Genomic DNA, 27410 nt, shown 5'->3' with positions numbered 1-27410 from the left:
GCTCAGAAGAGAGGGTGGCCTGGCGCTCAATGCTGGGGAAACCCTGCTGTGGGTTTGGATGACAAGCATCCTGGGAGAAGGTGTAAGAGCCGATTGGAAGGGAATGCTGGAGGAAAACAGCGGCCAGCTATGTGGGAGGGAACAGAGAGGATGGGGAGCTGGAACCCGTGCCAGGAGGGAGTCAGGCCTCGGGAGGGAAAGCCAGCGTGAGGCCCTGCAGAGCTCAGGAGAGAAGCCTGGAAGTCGTCTCGCCTTTGGCCATTTGGAGGCTGTTCACCTCCACAAGAGCGTTTTCAGTGGAAATGGAGACTTCATTGTAGTGGGTTGAAGAGTGACAGCTGGGGCTGAGGGACCAGGAAGTGGGTGCATCCATTGCAGACAACCTTTCTATAAAAGGCAGCTGTAAGGGAAGGAGAACTTAAGATACTTGTGTCTGGAGGAAAAGGTAGGTGAGGAGTCGGTCTAGAGGAAAAGGAAGAGAGGCACCGTGCGAGCGGGGATGGCAGCAGAGCCAGGGCCCCAGGGAGAAGAGCAGGGTGGAGGGACGAGGCTCAGCCTTAGACTCAGGCCTGGGAGCACAGGAGGCAGGAGGAAGGGCCGATGGAGGGTCAGCTGTGGGAGGGCTTGCCTCATGCCCTTGGTTTATCTGTGTTGTCAGAGGCCAGTGTGATGGTTGATTTTAAACTTAATAAGGCAAGAGGGCAGAGATGTGAGGGCTGAGGTCTCAGTGTGTGGAAATGTCACTCAGTGAAATAGGAAGGGAGAGTGTCTGCAGAGATGCGCAGGGTTCAGGGCCCCGAGGACTGGAGGGCGTTTGTGTTTTGGGGAATCTGCTCCCCACTCTGCTTTCTCCAGCAGGGCCCACCTGCATGGGTTGGTGTGTGGGTGAGGAAGGTTGGCTGGGTTCACTCGGGGCTGGAATTTGACAGAGAAAATGCAGGACCAGGAGGCCAGAAAGTCAATGGCTTTGGGCCGTCAATGGCAAAAGGGAAAGTGATGTGATAAAGCACAGGGTCCAGGCTGGCAGAGGGATGGGAGGAGAACGGGGGGCCTGCAGGCACGAGGAACATGAGTATTGGGATATCGGCATGGGAGGTGGCTTGGATTTTTTTTTCCAGAAATGGCAGATGTGATAGGGCTGTTTCTCTTGGAGTAGTGAGCGTCAGAAGCATGCTGTGAGCTTGACCACCTTCTGTTGGAATCTGGAAACAGGTTTTCATCAAAATCCTTTTCATGACATGTGGCTCCCAAGGACAATGGAATGGTGGGGCTCTAGTCTTCATCTTTTCTCAGTGACAGCATAAAGGATGAATCTAATAAATCACAATGAAACTGTTTTTTTTTTTTTTTTTTTTTTTTTTTTGAGACGGAGTTTCGCTCTTGTTACCCAGGCTGGAGTGCAATGGCGCTATCTCCGCTCACTGCAACCTCCGCCTCCTGGGTTCAGGCAATTCTCCTGCCTCAGCCTCCTGAGTAGCTGGGATTACAGGCACGCGCCACCATGCCCAGCTAATTTTTTTGTATTAGTAGAGACGGGGTTTCACCATGTTGACCAGGATGGTCTCGATCTCTTGACCTCGTGATCCACCCGCCTCGGCCTCCCAAAGTGCTGGGATTACAGGCTTGAGCCACCGCGCCCGGCCGAAACTGTTTTATTGTGATGAGAGGAATATCGGGTTCCTGGGGGCTGTTCTGCCGTTGATATGTGCTGTCTTCACACATCAGTGTGAGGGAGGAATAGGGATTGTGATGAGAGGAATATCGGGTTCCTGGGGGCTGTTCTGCCGTTGATATGTGCTGTCTTCAGCACCTTATTCAACCTCAATATTTTCCGCCAGCAAACTGTTGAGGAGGAGAGTGCTGCAAAGGCAGTGTGCTAACATGGCCACACCCTGGCACAGTCATTGCGGTGTTTGTATGGGTGGCAGCAGCACAGTAAGAAGACAAAGGGCTGCACACACGCCTAGAGACCCTGCCCACTCCCACCCTCCGGGCCCCTGGCCTTGCCAGCAACTCTGATGTAGAAATTCTCTCAGGAAAGTGGACTGGATTTGCCAAGCAGGGTAATGTTTTTCAAAGCCAGTGATCTGGGAACTGGTATTTGTCTAAAATTAGCCTGTGAAAAGATAAGCTTTAATATATGTCATTAGGTGGAATGACAAGTAATTGAGAGTAAAAATTCCCATTAAAAAAAAATCTGTGCAAACAAGGCCCTCTTACATAAAAGGGTACTGTGACTTTTTCAACTGCTTTTAATAGCAGTGCCCTCTGAAGCTGGTGGCCTGTTGTGCCTTGTGGAGGAGCCCCCGAGAGAGGCACGTTCATGCTTAGTGAGTGCCCCGCTCCAGCACAGGCAGCTGGGGTCTCAGGCCAGATTGCTTACATGCTGATTAACGGCCCTCCCAGTACAAGGTGGGAGTTTGATCAAGGCAGTTACAGCGCATTGTTAGCCCTTAGCTGTTCTAGTTGTTGCTTCTTACGTAAAGTTAAATCTCTCTGGTTTGTTCCCAGCAGTCAGAGGTCTCAGCTCCCAGCACTGGCTCCTCCGTGCTTGCTTCGTTGCTGTGAGCCCTCCGCTATGCTTTCACTCGAGTGACATTTATAGCCGTGTACCTGGCTGACAGGAACAGTGAGTCATGGTTTTCCACATTCAGCACCTTTGATTCCTTCCCTTCAAGGGGTGATGAGCTTATGAGTGTGTTGGAAGTGAGTGATTTTATCATTGAAATGACTGGAACCTGCAAGTCTGAGTCAGCTCGCCCTGCATGGATGTTGGGGGGGGTGTGGGGGAAGGGAAAGGCCTAGGATCCACGAATTCTTTGAAAACATTTCTGGGGGATAGGCTCTGTGGATCTGTGCAGTGATCATCTTGACACGGGCGTCCAGACTTTTAGGTCAGCATTTTTCCCACTGAGAGGTGTAATCCATTACTAGGTCATGAAATCAACTTACTAGGTTACTGGTCAGAATGGAGAATAGAATAGAAATAGAGTAGAATGGAAAATGGAGTACGTCTCCTTTGGTAAGGTTGGTGTTGTTTGTGAATGGAAAATAGAGCACATCTTCTTTGGTAAGGGTTGGTATTGTTTTGTTAAACTTCTGTTTCAGTTTAATAGACTGTGATATAAAAAATTTATTGCTGTGGTTAATGGTCCAAAAAGTTTGCACTTCACTGCTCTTAGATGGATGGTAAGTCTGATGAGCTCATTGGATGGGTATTGAGGGTGATTGACTCATTTTTGTATGCCCCTGCCTCTAGCTGTATGTAGCATCTATTAGAGGCTCACTGGCTGTTTGTGGAAGGAAGGAAGGAAGGAAAGAAGGAAGAAAGGAAGGAAAGAAGGAAAGGAGGGAGGAAGGAGGGAGGGAGGGAATAAAGAAGGAGGGAGAGAGATCTGATTTTATGGACTTGAAGGGCTACATAAAGCAGGCCTGGGAATCATATTTCATCACTCAATGTCATTCCAGGGTCTCAGCAGCCATCTCTCTTCTCCTCCCTTTTCAAAACCTCCTCCTAAGTGATCTGGAAAGGGAGTCGAGAAAGTCTCCCATATGATGGCAAGAGGTAATGGAGGTAACCAGCTCCAAACCAGCAAGCCAGAGTTCAGGACGATAGAGAATCTTCAGGAGGGAAGAATGGCTAAGAAAATTGCTGTCCCTGAGCAATGCTGGGGTTTATGGAATCTCTACTCAAGAGATCTTGATTGGATAACGTGATGTGTTTTCTACTGCTGCTATAACAAATTTGCACAAATTTAATGGCTTAAAATAGCACACATTTATTACCTTACAGTTCTGGTGGTCAGAAGTCCAAAATGAATCTCTTTGTCTAAAGTAAAGATACCAGCAGGGCTGCATTCCTCCTGGAAGCCCCGGGGAGAACCTGTTTTCTTCCCTTTTTCAGCCTCCAGAGGCTGCCCCTCCCCCACCCACGCCCACTTTCCCTGGCTTGTGGCCGCCCTCCTCTGTTTTGAAAGCCGGCAATGTCAGGCTGGGTCCTTCTCACATTGCCATCTCTCTGGTCCTCTCTTCCAACTTTTAGGGACCCATGTGATTATCTTGGGCTCACCAGGATAATGGAGGGGAATCTCCCCGTTTTAATGTTAGCTGATGAGAAGTCTTGCTTCCATCTGCAACATGAATTCCCCTTTGCCATGTGACTGAACGTATTCACAGGTTCTGGCGATTAGCATATGGACATCTCTGTGGGACCACTATTCTGCCTACTGCATATGGTTTGAAGATTTCCAATCCCTGGTGGCCCTGCCAAGGCATTTGTATTTGTGTGGTGTACAGTAGGGCTGGACATGTGTGCAAGTGATAAAGCCGTTTCTACAGAATTCATCTCTGGAGAAAGATGTGCCTGACATCTATTTTGGCTGGGTTAGTTGTACAGCCAGGTTATGATATATTCTGGGACTTTCTCAGAGCTGTTGTGTTGCTGATCTGCTTGTTGAAATTGTCTGTAAATAGCAGCTGTCTTCATCTGGCTCACCAACTCCCATCTGCCAGAGTGTATACGGGACATAGGGTGAAAGGAACGTGCGTGTGGGTGGGTGTGTGTAACCCAGCACCCACATCAGGCTCTGTGCAATTGTTTGAATTTAATCTTCAGAATACCCAGTTGACGTGGGTGCAATTACCGTCCCTATTTAGAGATGATCAAGGCTCAGGGAGGTTTGTAATTCATCCAAATAGATCACTCAGCTGGTCTAAGTCTCAGAGCCTGGATTCAAGCCCTAAAGTTCTTCCCTGCAGGAACCACACAGGGTGGGGAGTTCAGTGCCGGACTCCTAGTCCTGGGTGAGACTCTTTCTTTGTTGGGCTATGTCCATAGTGGGTGGAGTACACGGGGGGGAGTACACAGTGGGACCCAAGTACACGGGCGAGAGATCATAGTGCCCGTGTCCCATATCCAATGCAAGGGAACACACCGACTTGGACAAGAATTCTGTTTTGGTGATTGAGGATGGAGGACCTTAGTGTATTTGGTGGGCGTTATGGGGCAAGGGTCTAGGTTATTGGTAGCATGGGTCATGTTGAAATCTCTTTCATGCTGCTGAGGCTATCCAGGGCTACCTCACCTCCTTAGGAAATTTGGTCTGAACCAAACAAGTCATAATAAACCAAACAAGTTACCCGGCATTTTCCCTTTGGCTTTTTATTACTTTTTTAATGCAAATGTAATTTTTTTTTTTTTTTTGAAACAGTCTTACTCTGTCACCCAGGCTGGAGTGCAGTGGCATGATCATGGCTCACTGCAGCCTCAACCTTCTGGGCTCAAGTGATCCTCCCACCTCAGCCTGCAAGTAGCTGGGCCTACAGGTGCACACCACCACATCTGGCTAATTATTGTATTTTTTTTGTAGAGATGGGGTTTTGCCATGTTACCCAGGCTGGTCTTGAACTTCTGGGCTCAAAGGATCCACCCGCCTCAGCCTCCCAAAGTGGTGGGATTGCAGGCATGAGCCACCATGACCGGCTCCTTGGGCTCTTAAGGGAAATGTTGCTTTCATTTTTTCCTCTTGGACCTTTAGAAATGCTCAGCCAGTGACAATCTGCAGAAGGAAAAAGGGGCTCTCCAGGTGAAGAGTGCAGAGTTCACCTCCAGTTTCTTTATGTTTGTGGTGAAATTTGTGTGAAGTGCAGTTGGAGGCTTCATATCTGTGCATGTTTGATTTTTAAAATAAATGGAAAACATTTCCAGCAAAAAGAGAAAAGAACCTTGTCTTGCTCACCTTTCTATCTCTGGGGCTTCATAGAGGGGGCGCTCAACAACTGGGTTGAATGAATAATCAGATTATTCATTCCTTTGTTAATAAAATAGCACTGGAGTTGGAGTCCATGGGGGAGGAAGGGGCAGGCCCTTACTTCAGGGAGCTTCCTAGCAGGTGTGGTTGCCCAGGGCTGCTTTAGAGAGACAGTAGCTGTGCAGGTGGTGTGAGGCTGTGGAAGAGGTCGTAAGTCACCTGAGGCTTGCCTGCCATCACTGTCTTCCTCAGCAATTTATTTTCATTGTCTGGTAGCCTTCCAAAAGGAGGTGGTTTCTTGGATAATTTCCATTATAATTTAATTTAAAATTTGACTTCCTGCGTGAGAGAATAAATGGTGTTGAGACTGCTTAGAGGCAGACCTGTTTTGTACTAGAAATCTAATTAGAGCTATTTTCCCATGATATTATGAATGGCAAAATGGCTTTCACGCCCTGCAAACCACTGACACGAGCCACCTGTTTCAACCTATAGTGACACTAAGGTAATACCAAGAAATGGGGCAGGAAAACAGCTTTTCATGCTTCTGGAAGTTGCCAGATACTGTTGACATTTAAGCATGCGCAACTTTGGGTCCTGTTTTTATGTTTTTGGATCCAGATGGTTGTTCCAAAAGGAGCACTGTCCCTGCTGATCAAGTGGGAAGCAAAGAAACAAGTTTCCTTCTGCGCTGAAATCCCCTGTGTGGGGCAGCTCTGCTCTGGTCGCCAAAGGGCTATAGCATCTTACTGCCCGAGAGCAGCGTGCCTGTGTCCAAGGAAGGTGCTACATGGCCTGTGTGCTCACTTTTCTTTGAAAACCTTGTCATGTGCCTTAGCAGATGGCAAGTTTGCATTTGGGCATGAAATCAAGCACAGGGCTGGCACGATCACTCTATTTCTTGAGACTTACTTAGGTAATAAGAATTTATAATTGAATTAAGTTGGCCCATATAATGAATTGCTTTGATTCTGATTATGTGGACACATGTTTGCAAGCTGAATACCAAATATTATTGTGTATCTTTTCTGTTATAGAAAGAAGGGTAGTTAAAACAAGTAATTGTAGCCCCATCTTGGATAATGCTTTTCATTTGTCTAAAGGCAGAACCTCATAGGTGTTCACTAAAGAAAGAAAGAAAAAGATGACAAAAGTAGTGACCAAGATAAAGCAGAGGCTTAGGGCCCTGAGAGGTCAGCCTGGGATGCGGTGTTCAGGAGCAGCTGTCCACCTGCAGAATCCTGGGCAAACCATGTACCCTCCATGGGTTTTGTCCTAGTTATAATGGGAGAAGTTGACCGGGTGACTCTAGGGTCTCTTTAGCTCCAGAAATTCTCAGATTGTGTGACTGTGGTCCTCTGAAGGGCAGATTTTGGTAGCAGCATCAGGACTGAGTGGGTATGCTCAGACTTGCACACAGACCCCCCCTAACTCATGATCCAAAGCACAGCTAGTGGCCTTTATTGGCCTTGACGAGTGTCCTTCTCAAATGGACACTTTAACAAACTGCGACATGGCATGTGCTGTGAAAATGGTGACTGTTTCGATGTCTTCCAGTTGGCTGGCTCCCATCTTTCCAGAGGGAGCCCTGGACTTCTGGGTAAAAGAAATAGCAGTGACCAGGAACAAGAGATCCACCCTCCGCACACACGCTTTGTTCCTGGTAATTGCATCAGTATGTGACTTAGCTAAGTGTACCCATCATAAATAGCTGTCAGCCCATGTGACGCCAGAGGCAATGGCTCAGGACATGGTTTTTGACCCTCCTAAGATATGTGCTAAAAATTTTTTAAAAATCTGGCTCTAAGATGACAACCTCAAGCAACAAAAAGGAAATAGAGAAGAAAAACAGAATCAGACCTAACATATTAATTGATGATGACTTTTTTTTAGAAAGAGAGAGCTAGCTTATAGTTTTATATATTTATCATACATGTGCACACACACACATAGGATCATTCTATTATATGTTGAGTTCAGGGTCACTGAGCTATTCTGATGTTCTGAATAGACTAAGGCTGGGCCGGTGCAAAGTTGAGGCTTGCCTGATTCCCTCGTTGGGGCCCTGCCAGCTGGTGGAGAACACCCTTAGGAGCTGGGCCTGTTCACACTGGACAGGAGGGTATTTCCTCTCAGCCCAGGCTGGGCTGGAGTGGCCCTGCACTCTCCTTTGTCCCGCTCCCCGAGTCCCCATGAGGACTTTATCTGATGAAGCCATTTCAGCATGGTGGTCACTTCCCACTAGTTCGTCTGCACCCTTAAACATTTTATTTGGGTCATGAAAACACAATTCTATGAATCATTTAGGCCACAGTAAGAGCTGCAATAGGGCTTTCTTTTAATATCCTGTGAGTACTTTCAAAATGGATCTTTTGCCCCAGTTTTATTCAGTTTATCAAATGTTTGTCGGTGTGATTAGGCCACCTGAAGAGGAGCACCCAGGGAGCTTGGCATGACAGGAAGGAGCCAGGGCTTTAAAAGGCTGTGCCAGGCCCCTCCTGTCAGTTACACTGTCTGTGGAGCTATTTGCTTAATGAAACTGGACCCGCTCCACGACGGAGAGAATCCTGGCGTGACATGTTTTGTAATAGCCCCGTTTGGGTTGGCTGTGGCCTTGAAAGAGGGGACCTGCCCAGGGCTTCCCTTCCTGGACTGCCAGCAAAGCCTTTGGAGAACACACTTTCTGGGTTTCTCCCAGGGAGGCTTGTTCATTTTGACCTTTACAAAAGACATAGTGCAGATTATTCAGACCACCACTGAACACAGATCTCCGTGGCTATGCTCATAGAAGATTGTTTTCACTCTGGGAGGAATTGCCATAGCAGTTCCTCGGGGGTTCTTTGCATATGTTTATCTCACTTAATACTCATACCAACCTTAAGAGCTTTACAGATGGGGAAACCGAGGCTCTGCGAAGTCACGGGGAGGAAGCAGGATTAGGATTTAACTCCCTGTTTCCTGCCCTGGGGAAGCTTGCCCTGTAATCCAGACAGATGAGGTAAGTATGGAAATCTGAGAAGAGGGCAAGAGTAAAGGTGCCTCGCAGAAGTGTCTGCACACGTGAAGGGTGGGTGGGAGAGAGGAGGGAAGGAGGGGCTGCAGAAAGTCTTCATGATGTCGATGACATTGGGATGAACCTTGAAGAAAGGCTGGGACATAGTTATGCAGACGTGTGCCTCTTAATTAATGGCAGTTTATGGCATTAGCCTATAAGCTCATTAGGGCGGGCACCCCCCTTCTTCCCTCATCTCTCTCTCTCTGTCTCTTTTTTTTTTTTGAGACGGTGTCTGGCTCTGTCACCCAGGCTGGAGGAGTATAGTGATGCAGTCATGGCTGACTACAACCTCTGCCTCCTGGGCTCAAGCGATCCTCCTGCCTCGGTTTCCCAAGTAGTTGAGTCTACAATTGTGTGCCCCCGTGTCCGGCTAATTTTTGTAGAGACATGGTTTTGCCATGTTGGCCAGGCTGGTCTCGAACACTTGGGCTTAAGTGATCCTCCCACCTCGGCCTCCCAAAGTGCTGGGATTACAGGTGTGAGCCACCGTGCCTGGCCTCCTCATCTCTTTCTTCACTGTATCCCAAGGGCCTGGCAGCATGGCATAAAGCCTGGCACATAGCAGGCAAGTGCTCACTGTATGCTGTTTGGATGGAGAGTTAGGGTGGGTAGGGAAGCGGAGGATGTTTCAGGCAGGGAGAGCAGCATGGGCGTGAAGAATTAGGACAGGTTGTAGTTTATTTTGACTGGTGACTTGGGCAAGGAGAGGACACTGAGTAGTAGTTGATGAAGGAAGGCCAGTAGGGGAAGGTCACACTGTGGGAGGTTTTGGAGGCCAGGCTAGAGAATCCAGAGAGAGGCCAGTTCCCAGAGTCCTGCCAGGTGCCAGTTGTGGAACCTTGGATAACTTAATGTTTCTGATCTTCCTTTTTCCCCCTTATTTGTAAGATGGAGATAATGAAGGTGCAAATGGAGATACAAGGTTGTTTGGAAGATTAAATAACAGATCTGTCAGATGCTCGCCACTGAGACCACAGCAGTGAAGCGTGTGCTTGGTAATAGTTGGCTACTGTTATCCTAAATTTACCAGACAATGGGAGAGGGTGACTTTCCTGTAGGGAAGCGATTTGACTGGGGTGGGTGTTCAGGTCAGTGAATCTGGCAGCAGTAGGATGGATGGGAGCAGAGGCAGCGACCCTGAGGGAGATGTGACAATGAGTTAATAAGCACAAGAGTCCAGATGAGAAGTCACGAGGGCTTGAACTGGGGGGTTGCCCGAAGAATGTGACGATGAGCATAGGCGTCAGGTCCCCCAGAGAGGTCTGCGGGACTTGGCAGTGACCTAAAGGAGGGGGATGAAGGCTTGAATCTGAGCCCCGAGAGGCACAGTGGTGCTATTCATGGGGAGAGGGAAGCCGGGCTCGTTTGCTTCAGGAAGACGATGAGTTCAGGTTGGGTCATGTTGGCTGCACAGTGTCTGTGGAATTTCCAGATGTGGAAGGAGGCCCAGATGCTGGAGGGAGGTCGAGGCAGGGGAGTCATCAGGGAAACTGTCTACACAGAGCTGTCTGCAGGGAGTACTGGGTGGTCTGAGGTGCCTGGAGAAGAAGGCAGTAGGGATTGGGTTGCAGAGGAGGCCTTCATCCCGGGGGAAAGAGGGGGACTGAGACTCAGCAGCCGCTGAAAAGGGCAGAGGGCTGTGGCTGTGCATGTGACATGGTGACAACAGCTGGCCCTGCTTCCATGGCCCTACCCTGTGACTGCAGGTCTCCCCAGTACAGCACAGGCCTTCCCCAGGACCAGCTGGCCCGCGCGTAGACCGGAGCGTGGGCTCTGCATCTGGGAGACTTGGGGGCCGTTGCTGGGCCCCCATGAAGCTTTGTGCTGTTCTGCGCCTTTGTTTTCAGGGGGCACCTGCAGGGGCCCTGCAGGAATGCCAAATCAGGTTAACGGGAGCTCCTTCCATAAGGAGGCCACTGTCCCTGCAGAGGACGCCTAGATCCTCTTACAGTAGTGTCATGAAGATGAATGGCGGTGCTCAGCTGCACTCCCGAGTGTCCTGTCTCCAGCCTTGAATGAGTTTGTTTGTCTCTGTAGTGAGATTGGAGTTCTTAGTCCTTTTAGAAGGAAGCAATGAGTGCTCTTCCCAGAAAAATTCCTGCATATCCCTATATACAGCACTTGGATCAATTCACTGGGCTCATGGGTCCCGGGAAGACCCCAGCTTAAGAATCCTTCTCTCACAGGCTCAGTCTCCGTATTTCTTACTAATAAAATGACCTTTCATATCAGGGTAAAATAGATCCAGACAGGTATGACTAAAGGCTGCTAACTCTTCTACGGAACTGCATTAGTTGATTACTGCAGGATAATAAATTTGTGTATTTAAAACTGAAAAAAACAGTCGTATGTGTGCTATGATTCATTCTATTCTTCCCCATATGAAGTTAGGTGATTATATAAGTCAGATTTTTACAGAAGAAGAAAAACTACAAATTGGTTAAATTTATGACATTAGTGTTTACATGGGATGGTAAGTAAAACAAAAAACTCAGGCTTTCTTTTTTTTATTTTGTAATTTATTTGGTTTTCTAGATAGGGATTAAGCTAATTAAAAGTTATTTGTACTGAACTATCATGTATTTTTTTAATTGAGGTAAAATATACATAACATAAAATTTACCATTTTAATCAGTTTCAACTGTACAGTTCAGTAGCATTTATTATATCATGTAGTTTTAATTAATCCTATTGTGGACAATTTCTAAATCTTAAAAAAAAAAAGAGAAAGTAAAAAAGAGTGTAAGAAGTAATTTACCAAGAAAAAAATATACGTCTTGAACAGGTGGCTAAGGTGTCACAAATTTGGGCTTTCCTGGCAAGAAGAAAGCAAGCATTTAAGATAAGAATGCTTTATGGAAAGTTATTGTAGATTCTAGAAATATAATTTTTTTCAAATGGAGTGATTAATTTTATTTTGCAGGGAGAGGAAGGAAATCTCTGATAGCCATGTTAAGAGAATTTGAAAGATTATAAGGTTAAAATCTGGACTTTGAGTTGCATTTGGAAGCACAGAAAATCAGTGAGACTCTTGAAAACAAATGTCATGTTTTCATCAGCTGAAGTTAACAAGTTATCTTCACAGTTATCTCAAAGTACAGCACAATGCTGAAACCCCCATGTGAATTTGCAAATGTGAGGATCACCATAGTAACATCTATATTAAACTTTACATTTTCACATTGTTAGTAAAAGATGCCTGTGTCTTTGTAAGACTTTCTCAGGGAATAAAAAGTATCTTTCCTTCCACTGTACCACAAGATATTTCTTGCTTATCTCAGGCATTGTTTTGAAATCCAAAAGTCTGGATGTCATATTAAAAGCAGCCAAAATATTAGTGTTGGTGTCAGGATGTTAGAGTACTATTTCCAATAGCAGTTGGAGCCAGAGCTGTGGAATTTATGGATGTATTTGGCTGTGGAGGATTGCAGAGAAATCTGTGGACAAATATATTTTATAAGTGATAAATTCAGGGTATTGTCTGGGTGGTAGTGAATGCCAAGAACTGAATTCATCTAGAATTGAGCATTTGTGCTGAGTTAGCCTCTACTGCTTAGAGAATCATATTGCCAACAAAGAGTTTTTATGGCAGTTAATGTGAGGGTCACTGAGCAACTTTTTAAAAAATGCCCGTTCACTTGGGTTTGGTAAACTCCCTATCCAGAGAAACTGTCACGTTCCCTGTCTAACATAACATTTGCGTCTCTTATTTCCTGCTAAATATTTCCATTCTTCATTTTCAAAACATCTTAGGGCCTTTAAGAAAATGGCAACTCAAGTTACAGAGTGCTAGAATGGGAGAAAGTTTCTGCAGTCTATCCAACTGACAAAGTTCTAATATCCTAAATCTACAAGGAATGTAAACAAAATGACAAGAAAAAACCCAACCCTTTAGAATGTGGACAAAGGACATGAACAGACACTTCTCAAAAGAAGACATTTATGTGGCCAACAAACATATGAAAAAAAGCTCAACATTACTAATCATTAGAGAAATGCAAATCAAAACCACTCACACCAGTCAGAATGACCATTATTAAAAAGTCAAGAAACAACAGATGCTGGCGAGGCTGTGGAGAAATAGGAGCACTTTTACACTGTTTGTGGGAACATAAATTAGTTCAAACATTGTGGAAGCCAGTGTGGCGATTCCTCAAAGACCTAGAACCAGAAATACCATTTCACCCAGCAGTCTCATTACTGGGTATATACCCAAAGGAATATGAATCATTCTGCTACAAAGATACATACACACATATATTCATTGAAGCACTATTCACAATAGTAAAGGCATGGATCAACCCAGATGCCCGTCAGTGATAGACTGGTTAAAGGAAATGTGGTATATATACACCATAGAATACTATGCAGCCATAAAAACAGACAAGATCATGTCCTTTGCAGGGACATGGATGAAGCTGGAAGCCATGAACTAATGCATGAACAGAAAACCAAACACCACATGTTCTTACTTACAAGTGGGAGCTGAACAATGTAAACTCATAGATACAGGGAGGGGAACAGCGCACCCTGGGGCCTGTTGCGGGTGTGGGTGGAGGGACAGCATCAGGAAAAATAGCTAATGCATGCTGGGCTTAATACCTATGTGATGGGTTGATATGTGCAGCAAATCATCATGGCACACATTTACCTATGTAACAAACCTGCACATCATGCACAGGTAACCTGGAACTTAAAAAAATGATAATAAAGAAGCTTACAACTCAATAACAAAAAGACAAACAGCCCAACTAAGAAATGGGCAAAAGGCTCAAATAGACATTTCTGCAAGAAGAACCAGCAAGCCAACAAACACGTGACAAAATACTCAGAGCAATTAGTCGCTAGGGAAATGCAAATGAAAACCACAATGAGCTACCTCTCCACACCCCCCGGGATTGTGATAACTAAAAAATAAAAGGAACATACAAGTGTTTATGAGGATGGAGAGAAATTAGAAGCCTTGTACGTTGCTGGTGGGAGTGTAAAATATTGCAGCCACTGTGGAAAACACTTTGGAGGTTCCTCAAAAAGTTAAGCTTAGAATGACTTTATGACCTAGCAATTCCATCCCTAGGAATATACCCAAAAGAACTGAAAACAAATACTGAAAAAATACATAACATGCCTATGTTCACAGCAGCATTCTTTACAATGGTGAAAATGTGGAAACAGCTCACATGTCCATCAGTGAGTTAATGGATAAGCAAATTGTGGGATGGTCATCAAATGAAATATTACTCAGCTATAAAAAGGAATGGAGTACTGATACATGGTACAATGTAGATTAATCTTAAAAGCGGCGTGCTAAGTGAAAGAAGACAGAAGCTATCACATATTTTATGGGGAGTGACTGCTTCATGTGTACAGGTTTTCTTTTGAGACTGTGAAACCGTTTTGGAATTAGGGAGAGTTGAGGTAATACAACATGGTGGTTACATTAAATGCCACTGAACTGTATACTTTAAATGGTTAGTTTTACCATATATGAATTTTATCTTAATAAAAAGGAGAAAAAACAAGGAATGTGACTTGGGGGGTCTTTTTGGTTCTGAGCTCTTGGGCCTTTTCAGTGTAAACTCAGAGGAAACCTAATAGTGTCCAAGGTTTCCTGTCTCTTTTTTGTGGCCCTGATAGTTTTGTGTCTGTGAGTCACTAGTGAGAGCTGAAAAGAGGGAACCACACCTTTGAGAAGGTGGAAGTCAGGGCAGGGATAGGAAACAGAGATAGCGTTTTGTCTGGAAGGATGGCTTGTGGCTCAGATCTTTCTAGGCTTTGCACATCCCCCATTCTGTCCCAGCAGGTTTCTGATCATTTGAGAAGAGAGTTCTTCAGCTGGAAGTTGATTCCAGGAAGACACCAACACTTGTTCTTATTTCCGAATTTCTGTGAATCTGGTTATTTGTTCTCTGTTGCTGTAGCCTCCTCATCGCTCACTGCTTCTGCAAGTGTTAGATTGGCAGATGTGTTGTGTGGGAGTGAGGAAAGGAAATTTCCTATGTTAATTTCTTTCTGATAAGCACATGTGCAAATCTAGACACAGACTCTTGAACAAAAAAGAAACAGATAAAAGAAAAAATCTGGCCAGGGTGGTGACTCACACCTGTAATCCCAGCGCTTTGGGAAGGCCAAGGTGGGTGGATCACCTGAGGTCAGGAGTTTGAGACCAGCCTGGCCAACATGGAGTAACCCTATCTCTACAAAAATACAAAAATTAGCCGAGCATGGTGGCATGCATCTGTAATCTCAGCTACTTGAGAGGCTGAGGTAGGAGAGTCACTTGAACCCGAGAGGCAGAGGTTACAGTGAGTCAAGATTGTGCCACAGCACTCCGACCTAAGCAACAGAGCGAGACTCCGTCTCAAAAAAAGAAAAAAAAATTGATATCCCTTAATCTGTGTCTGTCTGTGTGTGTGTGTGTGTATGTGTGAGATTTCCATACAGAAAAGATTTCCATTTCATGAAAACAGTATTTTAGTGTTAGCATTACAGTTAACTCATGATACCAATCTTTTATCCTCTTGGTACCTCGGTTTTATTAACTGTAGAATGGATATAGTGTTGCTTGTTACCCAGCCCTCAGAATAATAGAAACAGTGCTTTGTTGAAGAAATACGCTACGTTCATAAAGTTTTTTGAAAACTTCACCTGGGCATGGTAGCTCATGCCTGTAATCCCAAGCACTTCTGGAGGCCGAGTGAGGAGGATCCCTTGAGCCCTGGAGTTTGAGACCAGTCTAGGCAACATGGTGAAACCAAAAAAATACAAAAATTATCTGGATATGGTGGTGTGCACCTGTAGTCCCAGCTACTCAAGAGGCTGAGGTGGGAGAATCACTTGAGCCCAGGGGGTCAAGCCTGCGGTGAGCCAAGATTACACCAGTACACTCCAGCCTGGATGACAGAGCGAGACTGTCTCAAAAAAACCCAAACCGAAACAAAAAAACTTCCACACGCTGCATTAATTACTGAGGTAGGAACTATGGCTGTTATTACAGAATGGCTTTGGTAAGAGAAAGATGAGAACGTCGGTCATGGACTACAAGAGGCATTTTCCTCCTGGCTTTCAAAACGCCTCGGGGGTTTCCAAGCCCTGCTCTCCTAGTGTGCCTGTTTGTTGGTGGCAAAGTAAATATCACTTCCATTAACTAAAGAGAAGAAAATGTTGTTTACAGTCCACCAGCGTTTTGCCTGGGTGATTTTCTCCTGATGTAGAAAGCGTACCCTGGAGGCCACCAGGTCACGTGCTGTTTTGCTCCTGCCGAAGGTGACCCAAGTCTGAAGCCCGCCCAGCAGATGCCTCCTGAGGAACAATTTGCTCTTCTCTTTCTGGCTCTTACTCAGCAGGTGCACTCTTAGAGGCAGCCTCTGCCACTCGCAGCACCCCTGGCGGATTTTATTTTTTTTAATAGCAACAATTCTAAGACCCTTTTCAAGAAAAGCTTTTCCAGAGCTTGGTCAAAGAACATCACTGGGTTGTCATTTCCTCTGTTACTAGTTTGAAGCCAGCCAGGTAGCCGCCTGTCCCACGCCTCTTGGGTTGTGGTCTGATACGGTTAGGCTGTGTGTCCCCATCCAAACCTCAGACTGAATTGTAATCTGAATTGTAATCGCGACATGCTGGGGGAGGGACCGCATGGGAGGTGATTGGATCATGGGGGCGGTTTCCTCATGCTGTTATCATAGTGAGTGAGTTCTCAGGACATCTGATGGTTTTACAAGGGGCTCTTCCTCCTTTGCTCTGCACTTCTCTCTGCTGCTACCTTGTGAAGAAGGTGCCTGCTTCCCCTCCCACCATGATTGTAAGTTTCCTGAGGCTTCCCCAGCCATGCCGAACTGTGAGTCAATTAAACCTCTTTCCTTTATAGATTACCCAGTCTTGGGTATTTCTTTACAGCAGCGTGAGAACGGACTAACACAGGGTCCCACTGCCTGGGTGAAGGGGAGCATTGTGGCAGCACCCAGGGTGATCCTGTACTGAACCCCATCCCTTCTACTCTGTGGCTGTCCCTTGACCTCAACCTCAGCATTCTTTTGAGGAAAAGCACCATGAGCTATGAAGAAACCAGATGTGGACTTTTAATAAAACCAAAAACATCAGCCAGGGAACCACTAGACCTGTTCCTTGAATGACTCACAGTGGCTGCCATCACTGGTGGTGAAACCGATCTATGTGGTGAGGATTAGCACATTTCCAGCTTTAAAATGAATGGCCAAGGGTATTTTCCTACCCAAAGCTAAGATGAACTAGCTGCACATGGATATTCATGGCTCTTATTGATCTGATACACTCTGGCCCGATTGATTGACTCACGTTTGAGTCCCAGTTCTGCCTCTTACTAGCTGCGTGACTTTGGGTCATGGCTTACCCTCTCTGGAACTCAGTTTTCCTCCTCTGTAGAGTGGAGATGTCTGCCTCCTATGGTTCTGTTTCAGATTAAATGCCTTAACCCAGATAACACACTCAGAACAGAGCCTGGCATATCATAAGCATTAGTAAAGGAATATGGTATTATTACTTTATTATTTTTCAGAGTCAGCTAGCATTTAATAAGTGTTCTATGTGTGCTCAGCATTGTGCTAAGTCTTAATATAATATTTTGTTTATTCCTCACAATGATCTCATGAACAGGAGGTTAAGGAACTTTTCCAAAGACAAACTGTAATAGCGGCAGAGTGAACAATCTTAATATAAATTAAACTGACTCCAGAGTATTATCACTGGCTTCTGCAATATTCTTAGATGGTCGTCACACCCGCAATGAAGCCTAGAGTTAGTGAGCGTATCATAGCTAATGACAGAATCCCAGGGCACATGTTGCAGTCTCTGCCTTTTGTGATCAGATGGGCTGTTTGGTAGTGACACCACAGAATACACATTGGGGCAGGGAGCTCTGAGACTGGGGAGAGGCTCCAGAGAACGCTTGGTAAGAGGCTATACCAGGCCGGGCGCGGTGGCTCACACCTATAATCCAAGCACTTTGGGAGGCCGAGGCAGGTGGATCACCTGAAGTCAGGAGTTCGAGACCAGCTTGATAAACATGGTGAAACCCTGTCTTTACTAAAAATACAAATCTTAGCCGGCCATGGTGGTGCACACCTGAAATCTCATCTACTTGGGAGGCTGAGGCAGGAGAATCACTTGAACCTGGGAGGCAGAGGTTACAGTGAGCCGAGATTGCACCATTGCACTCCAGCCTGGGCAACTGAGAGAAACGCTGTGAAAACAAACAAACAAACAAACAAAAAAGAGGATATACTTTACCCCTACATCCAAGAAAGTCAGGGACACTCTTCCCACTCAGTTGCAGAAGACCTTCTGTGGGCAGCCTTTGTAGAAACAGCATTCACAGGCCATCCATTCCCCCACTGAGGGTCAGGTGGAGGGGACTTCCATGGTCTAGTCAGTCCCTCAAGGAGGAGACCAAAGTGGGTGTGGGAGGGGTCACTGGTCACCAAAGGGTCAGGCAGGAGGATCAATGTCCTGAGCAAGCCAAAGTCCAGAAGTGGGCATGTGGCCAGAAGCTCGGCCCAAAGCAGTGAGAACAGGGATCCCAGTGGGAAAAGGCCAGCATTGAGGGCAGCGATTCTGACCGGGTAGACAAAGTGCAGGCTGGGGAAGGGGCCACAGCAGAAATGCCCGGTGACTCCTGGCAGGGATCTTAGCACTGCCAGATAGACACACATACACAGTTCATATCAATTTCTCTCTCTGTCTGTCTGTCTGTCTGTCCATCTATCTGTCTATTCATTTATCTTTCTATTATCTATCATTTTGTATATAAAAAAAAACCATTGAAAATAATAGCTCTGAATTATTGGAGATAAATGAATGATTCCAAAAGAGGCGGAAAAATTCTAAGAGTTAATTTCACCTCTGTCTTCTGCCAGCTTCTTATAGCAGTTTTGATTCGATAAGAGCCATCACGGTTTATTAAAAATAAACAAAGCCAAGATGGGCCGGAAATAGATGAAAACCTAGTTCACTTGTCTTGCCTCCGTCTCCTTCCTGTTACATCTCCATTTCCTGCAGTTGTCTGTCCAAAACAGTTTCTATTTTTAAAGCAACTGAGGATGCTTTTCAGGCTTGGGTTAGAGAGGCCCCTCTTTGGACCAACAGTCCCTCACAGTGAGTGACAAGCCCCCTCTGCCACCTTGGGATGGTGAATGGAGGGTTCTTTTAAGCCTAATGTCCTGCAGAAATTATCTGGGAAATCTACTAAAATAGAGTCTGGTCTGAAAGTAAAACATCTCCTTTCCAGTTTTCTTATACCCAGACCTTTAATGGTTGTTTGAAGAACTATATTTAGATGCAGAAAAAAATAATAACTTAGGCAAGATGGTTCTGATTTGGAAAAAGAGAGAGAGAGCGAGCGAGAGAGCAAGAGAGGTTAGGATACAAACCTAAATGCTATCAAATGCCTAGTGTTTAGTAGTTATGAAACAACCAAGTCATCAAATTTAATATCCTTCTCCCAGCAAGTTCTCCAGGGCAAAGTCACCTCTGGGGCCAGAACCTTTTCAGCAGATCAGACTCTGTACATGGTGCCGATCCAGAAGGGTGAGTCAGTGGATGGAGTGGGGTACCTGAGGGCCATTGCAGGTTTTGGTAATTACCCTTTATTTTAATTTGATCATACCTTTTTGTTTATAACCTTATTCTAAAAATAATTCAAGGTGGCCATGCGTCCCTTATACTTCTTGCAGCCACATCTGTCTTTGGTGGTATTTATTATGCTGGGGACAACTGGCGTCTGTTCGACCCTTACCTGTAACTACTCTGTCATCTGGAGATTATCTCCAGCACAAATCTGTCACCCATTGCTCCACCGAGGAGCACATCAGCTCCTTGCAGTTGCCATTTGCCCCTCTTGAGCTTTCTCCACGTAACCACATCCAATCCATTCCCAGAAACTTAGCTCAATTCCCTCATCTCAGATGTTTTCCCTGACCCTCCAGTTGGTATGTTTCTTCCTTTTTTTTCTTTTTCTTTTCTTTCTTTTTTTTTTTTTTATTGACAGAGTCTCACTTTGTTGCCCAGGCTGGAGTGCAGTGGTGTGATCTTGGCTCACTGCAACCTCCGCCTCTCAGGTTCAAGTGATTCTCCTGCCTCAGCCTCCTGAGTAGCAAGTACCTGGGATTACAGGCGCGTACCACCATGCCTGGCTACTTTTTGTGTTTTCAGTAGAGATGGGGTTTCACCATACTGGCCAGGCTGATCTCAAACTCCTGACCTCAGGTGATCCACCCACCTCAGCCTCCTAAAGTGTTAGGATTAGGGGTGGGAGCCACCGCGTCTGGTTTATCTCTTCCTTTATAAACTCATTGACATATTGGCTGTATTACACAATGAATGACTTGCTAGATCAGAGTTATATGCTGATGTATGTGTGTACAGTGTATATACACATAGGTATGCACATTTATAGGCTGGGCGCAGTGGCTCGTGCCTATAATCCCAGCACTTTGGGAGGCCGAAGCAGGCATATCACCTGAGGTCAGGAGTTTGAGACCAGCCTGGCCAGCACGGTGAAACCCAGTCTCTACTAAAAATACAAAAATTAGCCAGATGTGGTGGCAGATGCCTGTAATCCCATCTACTCAGGAGGCTGAGGCAGGAGAATCACTTGAACCTGGGGGAGGCGGAGTGGGCCAGGGAGGCGGAATGGGCCAGGGAGGCCACCGTTCTGGGCTTGGCGGGCCTTGCTCAGGCCCTTCAGCTGCCGTGTCTCCCCATGGGGTGAGGCGTCCGGGGGTCAAGTGGGTGCTCCTCCCCCTTCCTATGGGCCATGCTCTGGGCACCCGGGGGCTGGAACTCCTTGCCCAGATGACCCTGAGCCCCTTACAGAATTTGCAGGCTCTTCCTTGGGTTTGGTCTCCCAGTGCTACCTGCGTTGCTTGGGGTGGGCACCCCCAGGACTGAGGGAGGGTCAGGGACTGTATGGAAGGAGGATGGCGCGATGAGCACTTGGACACGCAGGCTGGGCTGCCCGCTGCAAGTGACGGGAACAGAGGCAGGGCTGGAAAAGAAGCCAAGACAGGCAGGGCTGCAGGCAGCGGGAGGAAGGCCCCGGAGTCCAGGGATCCTGAGCTGGAAGTTGGCCTCCCACGTTGTCATGAAGTGCATTTGCGAAGGAAGGAGGATGGAAGCCATTGGTTGAAATTTTTTACCTTAATTTGTAACCTTTACATATTTAGGTGGATGACGAGTGGGCCTCTTTTGTACTTTTATTTTAAATGCCACAAATGTTGGGGGCTTTTCTCCTCAATGAAATGATAAGCTTTTGTCAGTGGTGTTTAAAAACGATTATTATTTTTTTAAGAGGTGGGTTCTCACTCTGTTGTTCGAGCTGGAGTGCAGTAGTGTGATCATAGTTCACTGCAGCCTCACACTCCTGGGCTCAAGTGAGCTGCTTGCCTTAACCTTCTGCGTAGCTGGGACTACAGGCCCGCACCACCACACCTGGCTATGTTATTATTCTTGTTGTTTTGTAGAGACGGAGTCTCACTCTGTTGCCTGGGTTACTTTTGAACTCCTGGCCTCAAGTGATCCTCCCACCCCAGCCTCCCAAAGTGTTGGGATTACAAACGTGAGCCACCATGCCTCACCTAAAATATGTTTTTATTTGATTTGTTTATAACTATAGTACTTACGGTCTGACTTCAAGTAACTGAAAGGATGTATTTGAGAAAAACTTTGTTCTACCATTAACTTATCCCTCTCCCAAATGAATATTTTTCCTGTCTAGAGTGTGTTGCGGGGGTGGTGGATAAATGTGGCAGATATCTATTAAATGTCTAGGTTGAATACAGCAGCTTCACAGATAATTATGTAAAATCATTTTGATCAATATTCAGTTCATCTGAACAAATAATGTTTTTTCAGTCTACATTGTATTATCTTTTACTTCCACATACTAACCCCACTCTTCCTCTCTGTTATTATCTTCCATTGATAATTTTCCCAGAGGCTTGCTCTGTCACCCAGGCTGGAGTGCAGTGGCATGATCTTGGCTCACTGCAACCTCCACCTCCAGATTCAACTGATTCTCCTGCCTCAGCCTCCTGAGTAGCTGGGATCACAAGCGTGCACCACCATGCCCAGCTAATTTTTGTATTTTTAGTAGAGATGAGTTTTGCCACGTTGGCCAGGCTGGTCTTGAACTCCTGACCTCAAGTGATCTGCCTGCCTTGGCCTTCCAAAGTGCTGGGATTACAGGTGTGAACCACCATGCCTGGCCATTGCTTTCATTTTTATTAGTCCCTTTGGTTGTCATAAACTCTTAAAGGGAGACATTGTCATCCCTATTTTATAAAAGAGAAAATTTAGGCTCAGAGAGGCCTAGTGACTTGCCCAAGGTCACCTATCTGTGAAGCAGAAAGGCCAGCCCGAGAGTGAAGGTCCTCTGACTTTGAGTGCACGCCTCTTCACATGTAGCTTGCCCAGCTCAGGCACCCAGGACCATACTCTTGTCATAAATAATCACAAACATTTTAGTCGATGGATAGAACATTGGTGGAAGATAAATTTCCTAGGGGTTAGAGTTATGTTGGCAAAAAAAATGAGATGGCCAGCAGAAACCTCAACCCATGAAAAGATTTTGTTTTATCAAATACATCCATAAGTTTCCCACCAAACGTAGGTTGACCTGAAGGTCAGGTAAAAAGAGGAGAGAAACAGCATACTCTACATGGTATGTTATATGAATGTTATTCTACTTCCTTTTAAGCCCACTTTTAAACATTCAGATTTACTGAGGCATAATTTACATAAATAACATTCACCCACTGTAAGTGAACAGTTGGATGAGTTCGACAAGTATGTTTAATGGGGAAAACATCTCACAGTTATCATGACTCCAACCTCCTGGCATCATCTCCTGTTCTCTGAAGTCGACCCTTTCCCCCTCCCCAGCCCCTGCTAATCACCCATCTGCTGTCACTATAATTTCATAGAAAGGGAGTCATACAATATGCAGTCTGCCGTCTTCTCTCACTTTCTTGAGCTTACTTTTAATTGTTCTTATGTTTATTGTTTTGGTCTTTGGGTCACGTGAACTAGGCCTTACTCTCCAAGTGGAATCAAAGGCTGCCATAATTCCTTCTGACTTGTTACTGATGGAAAATTCACGAAAAGAGTGGTAACCTCAGGCAAACTACTGCTTTGAATTTTTTCCCCAGTACATTGATGGGTTTGACGTCAGACAGATTTATGGTTTGAATTGCAGCTTTCCCCATTTCTAACCATGTGAACTTGGGCAGGTTTAATTTCCCTGGTCCGTGGTGCTCTCCCCTTTAAAGTGTGGATAATGACGGTGTGTACCTGATAGGGTTGTTCCGACGACCAGAGAGGGTTTTACACGTAACGCACTTAGCAGTCTCTGCTGTGATGTGTGCTCTGCCACAGGAAATTAATACATTTGATGATCATTTAGGCACGACTTTTCATGTGCTTCCTGTCTAATCAGAGGACTTCTGCTTGGGATGGATGAGGGGAGACTAAGGAAAGGGGTACATTTATGGTATTTCTCAAGCCACACTAATGTGCAGATTTTCCCATAACAGACGATGAGCCTTATATTATGGTGCTTCTGAGCCACATGGTAACACCTTGGGTAGAGAGTTACAAACATTAGCAAATAAATGTATTTAAAGAGGAATAGTTCTGAATCCATGAACTCTGTCTAGCTAAGCATTAATAAATAATTGGCTAAACTGTTTCATGAACTTGAGAAATTCCTGAACATTCAATATTCTCTCTCTTTATTTCCGTTTGGAATGTTTTCTTTGCAAACGGAACGGTCTGGGACTAAGTAGCCGTAAATGGATCAACCATTACTAATAAATAAAATTATTAATAAATAAAAACCAAACTAGTTTCTGAAAAAGTCACATATTTACTGGAAGGCTACTGATGCATTTTGACAATCGGATTTCAAGCCCCGTCCTTGGATTGTAAATAGTCACTGGGTAAGGCAAGTGTACAAAGAAACTGACAGCAGTCTGTGCTTCCCACAAACGTCACCTAAGGAGACTCTGCAGCCATATTTCCACAAGGCACAATTCCATAGTTGGCCTGTTAATAATATTTTACCTTGATTTTAACTTCTTACCGCATCACAGATGTCTTTGTATAGAAACATTTTAGTGTTTTTAATAATTATTGTCAATGGTGGGACGAATGTTGATGTCAAAAATCTGGTCCTGTGTTTGTGTGTGTCTGTAGAGGCTGATTGTGTTCTTTACGGACGAGCTCTGACCGCTTGTCAAGGTAGGATGTTGAGACGGATGGGCTGGGGTGCATTCGCCATGCTTATGATTTCCAAAGAAACCAATTAACCTTTGCTGTGATCTTGACCTTCTTCAGAGCTTACCGATGCTAATTCTCGGTGCATCTTCCGTTGATAAATTTAGCACAAATCAATATCAGAAGTAATAAAAATTTTTGAGGTATTTGGAGAAATGGCAAATGGAAGAATAATAACCTTGTCCATTTTCCGTGTCACGTATTGTTCTCTGGGTCAGAGAAAGGTGGAGTCTATACCTGGTCCTTAACATTAAAAGTGGAGTCATCCTAAGACCTGGACTATGCACTCCAAAAGGGCAGTGTATTCCCCGGTCCTAACAGTGCTTGGCACATAGTAGGCCCTTTATTCGATAAACATTGATTGAATATTTATTTATTCAGCATCTAATAAATGAATATATGAGTTAATGAAATAATAATCAATTGCCAAATCAGTGAAAACTACTGTTATTATTATTATTATTTTGAGACAGAGTCTTGCTCTGTCACCCAGGCTGGAGTGCAGTGGCGTGATCTTGGTTCACTGCAATCTCTGCTTCCTGGGTTTAAGCGATTCTTGTGCCTCAGCCTCCTGAGTAGCTGGAATTACAGGGCCCACCATCACACCCAGCTAATTTTTGCATTTTTAGTAGAGATGGGGTTTCTCCATGTTGGCCAGGCTGGTCTCAAACTTCTGGGTTTAAGTGATCTGCCCACCTTGGCTTCCCAATGTGCTGGGATTACAGACATGAGCCACTGCACTCGGCCTCTTGAATATTAATAATGGAAGGTGGCATATATTTTTGAGGGGAAGCAAGAAAGCAGGCTAAGGGGACCAAAAGTGCCTGCTGGGGTCCCTAGGAGTGGGGAGGTCCCTGGGGCTGTGGGGCCCAACAGGAGATGTTGACAGTGTTGGAGTCCAGTGAGCTCTGATGAATAATCCAGAAAGTTGAGTTGGCCCTGTGCGGGTTGGACCAATTTAGCACAGTATTGATAACCTGGTCAGTGAGTTCTGAGGCCAAAGTGGTGGTACCCCACCAGCTCCTCCTTCCAATCAATCTTGACCTTGGACCAGACAGATTTACAGTCCTGATCTAAGTTTAACCAGTATTTCCAAACTGCTTTCCACCTGCACTCCTAATTTCCTAATGTACCTAGGATTTTTTGTTTTAATAACTAGACTCACTTGAAAAGACTTCAGTTTGTCCATGTACCACTTAAATCACCTGCTGTATGAATCGCCCTCTGGGAAACGCTGGCTTACCCACGTACAACCTGAAATATTCCACCTTTGCTGAAACTCTTCTTTCTCCCAGCAGTGATGTCTGTGAGGTGGGGGTTCTTGTTTTGAAATATGTGTGTGTTGCATATGTTCTGATGTGGTTATTGCTTAACAAAACTCTATTTTTTTAAAGATTCACAGCCTTATGTTTAAAAACAGTTGTGTTCTGTGTGACTGTATAATTTCAGCCTTTGCTTTTGGTAGAGCTTATGATGTCTTAATTTTCTATATTGCCAAGGAAATTTGAACTTAGACTATATAACCCAAATTAAAAGGGAAGGTTTTTTGGCAAATCTCATAAAGATCACCAATACATGGGAAATATTTTTTGTTTTTATTTTTTGATACAGAGTCTTGCTGTCACCCAGGCTGGAGTGCAGTGGCTCGATCTCGGTTCACTGCAACCTCTGCCTCGTGGTTTCAAGAGATTCTTGTGCCTCAGCCTCCTGAATAGCTGGGACTATAGGCATGCACCACCACACCTGGCTAAATTTTATATTTTTAGTAGAGACATGGTTCATCATGTTGGTTAGGCTGGTCTCGAACTCCTAATCTCCAATGATTCACCCACCTCAGCCTCCCAAAGGGAAATACTCTTTTTAATAAACTGCAATTGATCCTTCAGGAAGAGTAATAAGCACAATATTCTTCTTTCCTCACCCTTCCCCTCCATCTGTTGTATTCCCTTTCTCACATGACAGAGATTGCCTGTCCTACAAAGGTCCTGTTGTGAGCTGCGTTTACTTAGGATAACTGAGGGTGTTATTTGACCTGGGTGTCTCCAGGTTCTCAGGGCCAGTTTCTTCAGACAGGTATTCCAAGGGGATCTCTACTTCTCATCTATCTTCTTTAGATATGGAAGACATTCTGTCTCTGTATTGATCTTTACTTTGAAGCTTTATCAAATTTGAATGACAGAATATCAACACCCAAAAATCCTTGACAATCCTAAATTCACCCTTCCCAGATACTGCAGAATAAGGCTTTAAATTCCCATGACCTGTTAACTTTTTCTGTTCTCTCAGACTACTCTACAGCTACCTTTCACTTGAACCATCAAAGGGCCTTAATTCCAAGGCCCTTTTTCACTCAAACTTGAGTTTCATGTAAAAGATCCTCTACTAATTAGACCCCTGGCTTAGATTCACTAGCTATCCTTGACTTCTGCTTCATTCATAGAGTGGATATTTACTGAACATCCTTGACTTCAGTGTCATTCATTCATTCAGTAGGTGTTTATTGAGCATCTACTGTGTCCCAGACACAATGCTAGGTGCTAGAGGTGCAGCATCTTTTCTTTGAAGACCAGATGGGTGACTAGCTGGTCCACCTGAACTTCTATTAGATTTCATTCATTCTAAGGCCATTGCTTTGTGTGTGTGTGTGTGTGTGTTTACCATGGATGACTCTGCATGTAATACCAGTATCTTCTTTACTTCTGGCGGCCGATACATTCTTTTTTATTCTGCCTCTGAAAATAAGCCTGCTGATTAATTGGCAGCTGTTGTTTAAAACCTTCCTATGCTTATCTTGAAGCCTTTAGGTTTGGGGTATACAACTTAGGTTGAGATTTGGCTGTGACCAATAGGAAAAATATTATTTTCGTAGACAAAATGGATGTTTCTGTCTTTCAGGCTAGGACTGGCATGGCAGTGCTGCTCCACAAAGTCCTCAAGGCCACAGACTCCTTTTCACTGTTAGCTGTAACTGGCCTACATTCCCACGGTTACCTCATATTCCAAAACAGCTGCTTCAGCTCCAGCCATTTTATCAACCATCCAAAACATGAAGGGACAAAGAAATAAGATCAAAAGGCATGCATCAGCTGTTCTTTAAGTACTTTTAAAGGCACTTTTCTTCTAACATCAAGGAATAATTCCCTGTTACCTCTCTACTTTATGTTGACATACCACACTCTTTAATTTCAGAAGATTCCTTGCTATGAAATGTGTCTATCCATAAGAGAAAGAAGAAAAATACAACATAACATTACTGATTTTAAAATTCTTTCAATGCCTCTTTTTTTTTTTTTTTTTTG

General features: G+C 45.0%; 1 protein-coding gene across 5 annotated transcripts in view; it reads left to right on the top strand.

The window, feature by feature from the left end:
- The window catches only part of ZDHHC14 (zinc finger DHHC-type palmitoyltransferase 14), a 301992-nt gene that overhangs the window by 49008 nt on the left and 225574 nt on the right, over positions 1-27410 (top strand). The window contains exon 1 of one of the 5 annotated variants that reach the window (XM_012451658.2): positions 8366-8748. The exons of the other annotated variants lie outside the window; for them this stretch is intronic. Within the exon in view, the coding sequence (XP_012307081.1) occupies positions 8744-8748 (5 nt within the window). The 5' untranslated portion in view covers positions 8366-8743. Of the gene's footprint in view, positions 1-8365; positions 8749-27410 lie in introns of those variants that run through there. 5 annotated transcript variants of the gene reach the window in all.

Source organism: Aotus nancymaae, unplaced genomic scaffold (assembly GCF_030222135.1).
Source record: "Aotus nancymaae isolate 86718 unplaced genomic scaffold, 86718_ANA_hifiasm-v0.15.2.pri h1tg000040l, whole genome shotgun sequence".
In the NCBI taxonomy this organism is placed as follows: Eukaryota; Metazoa; Chordata; class Mammalia; order Primates; family Aotidae; genus Aotus; species Aotus nancymaae.
This window is presented reverse-complemented; position numbering and strand designations above follow the sequence as displayed.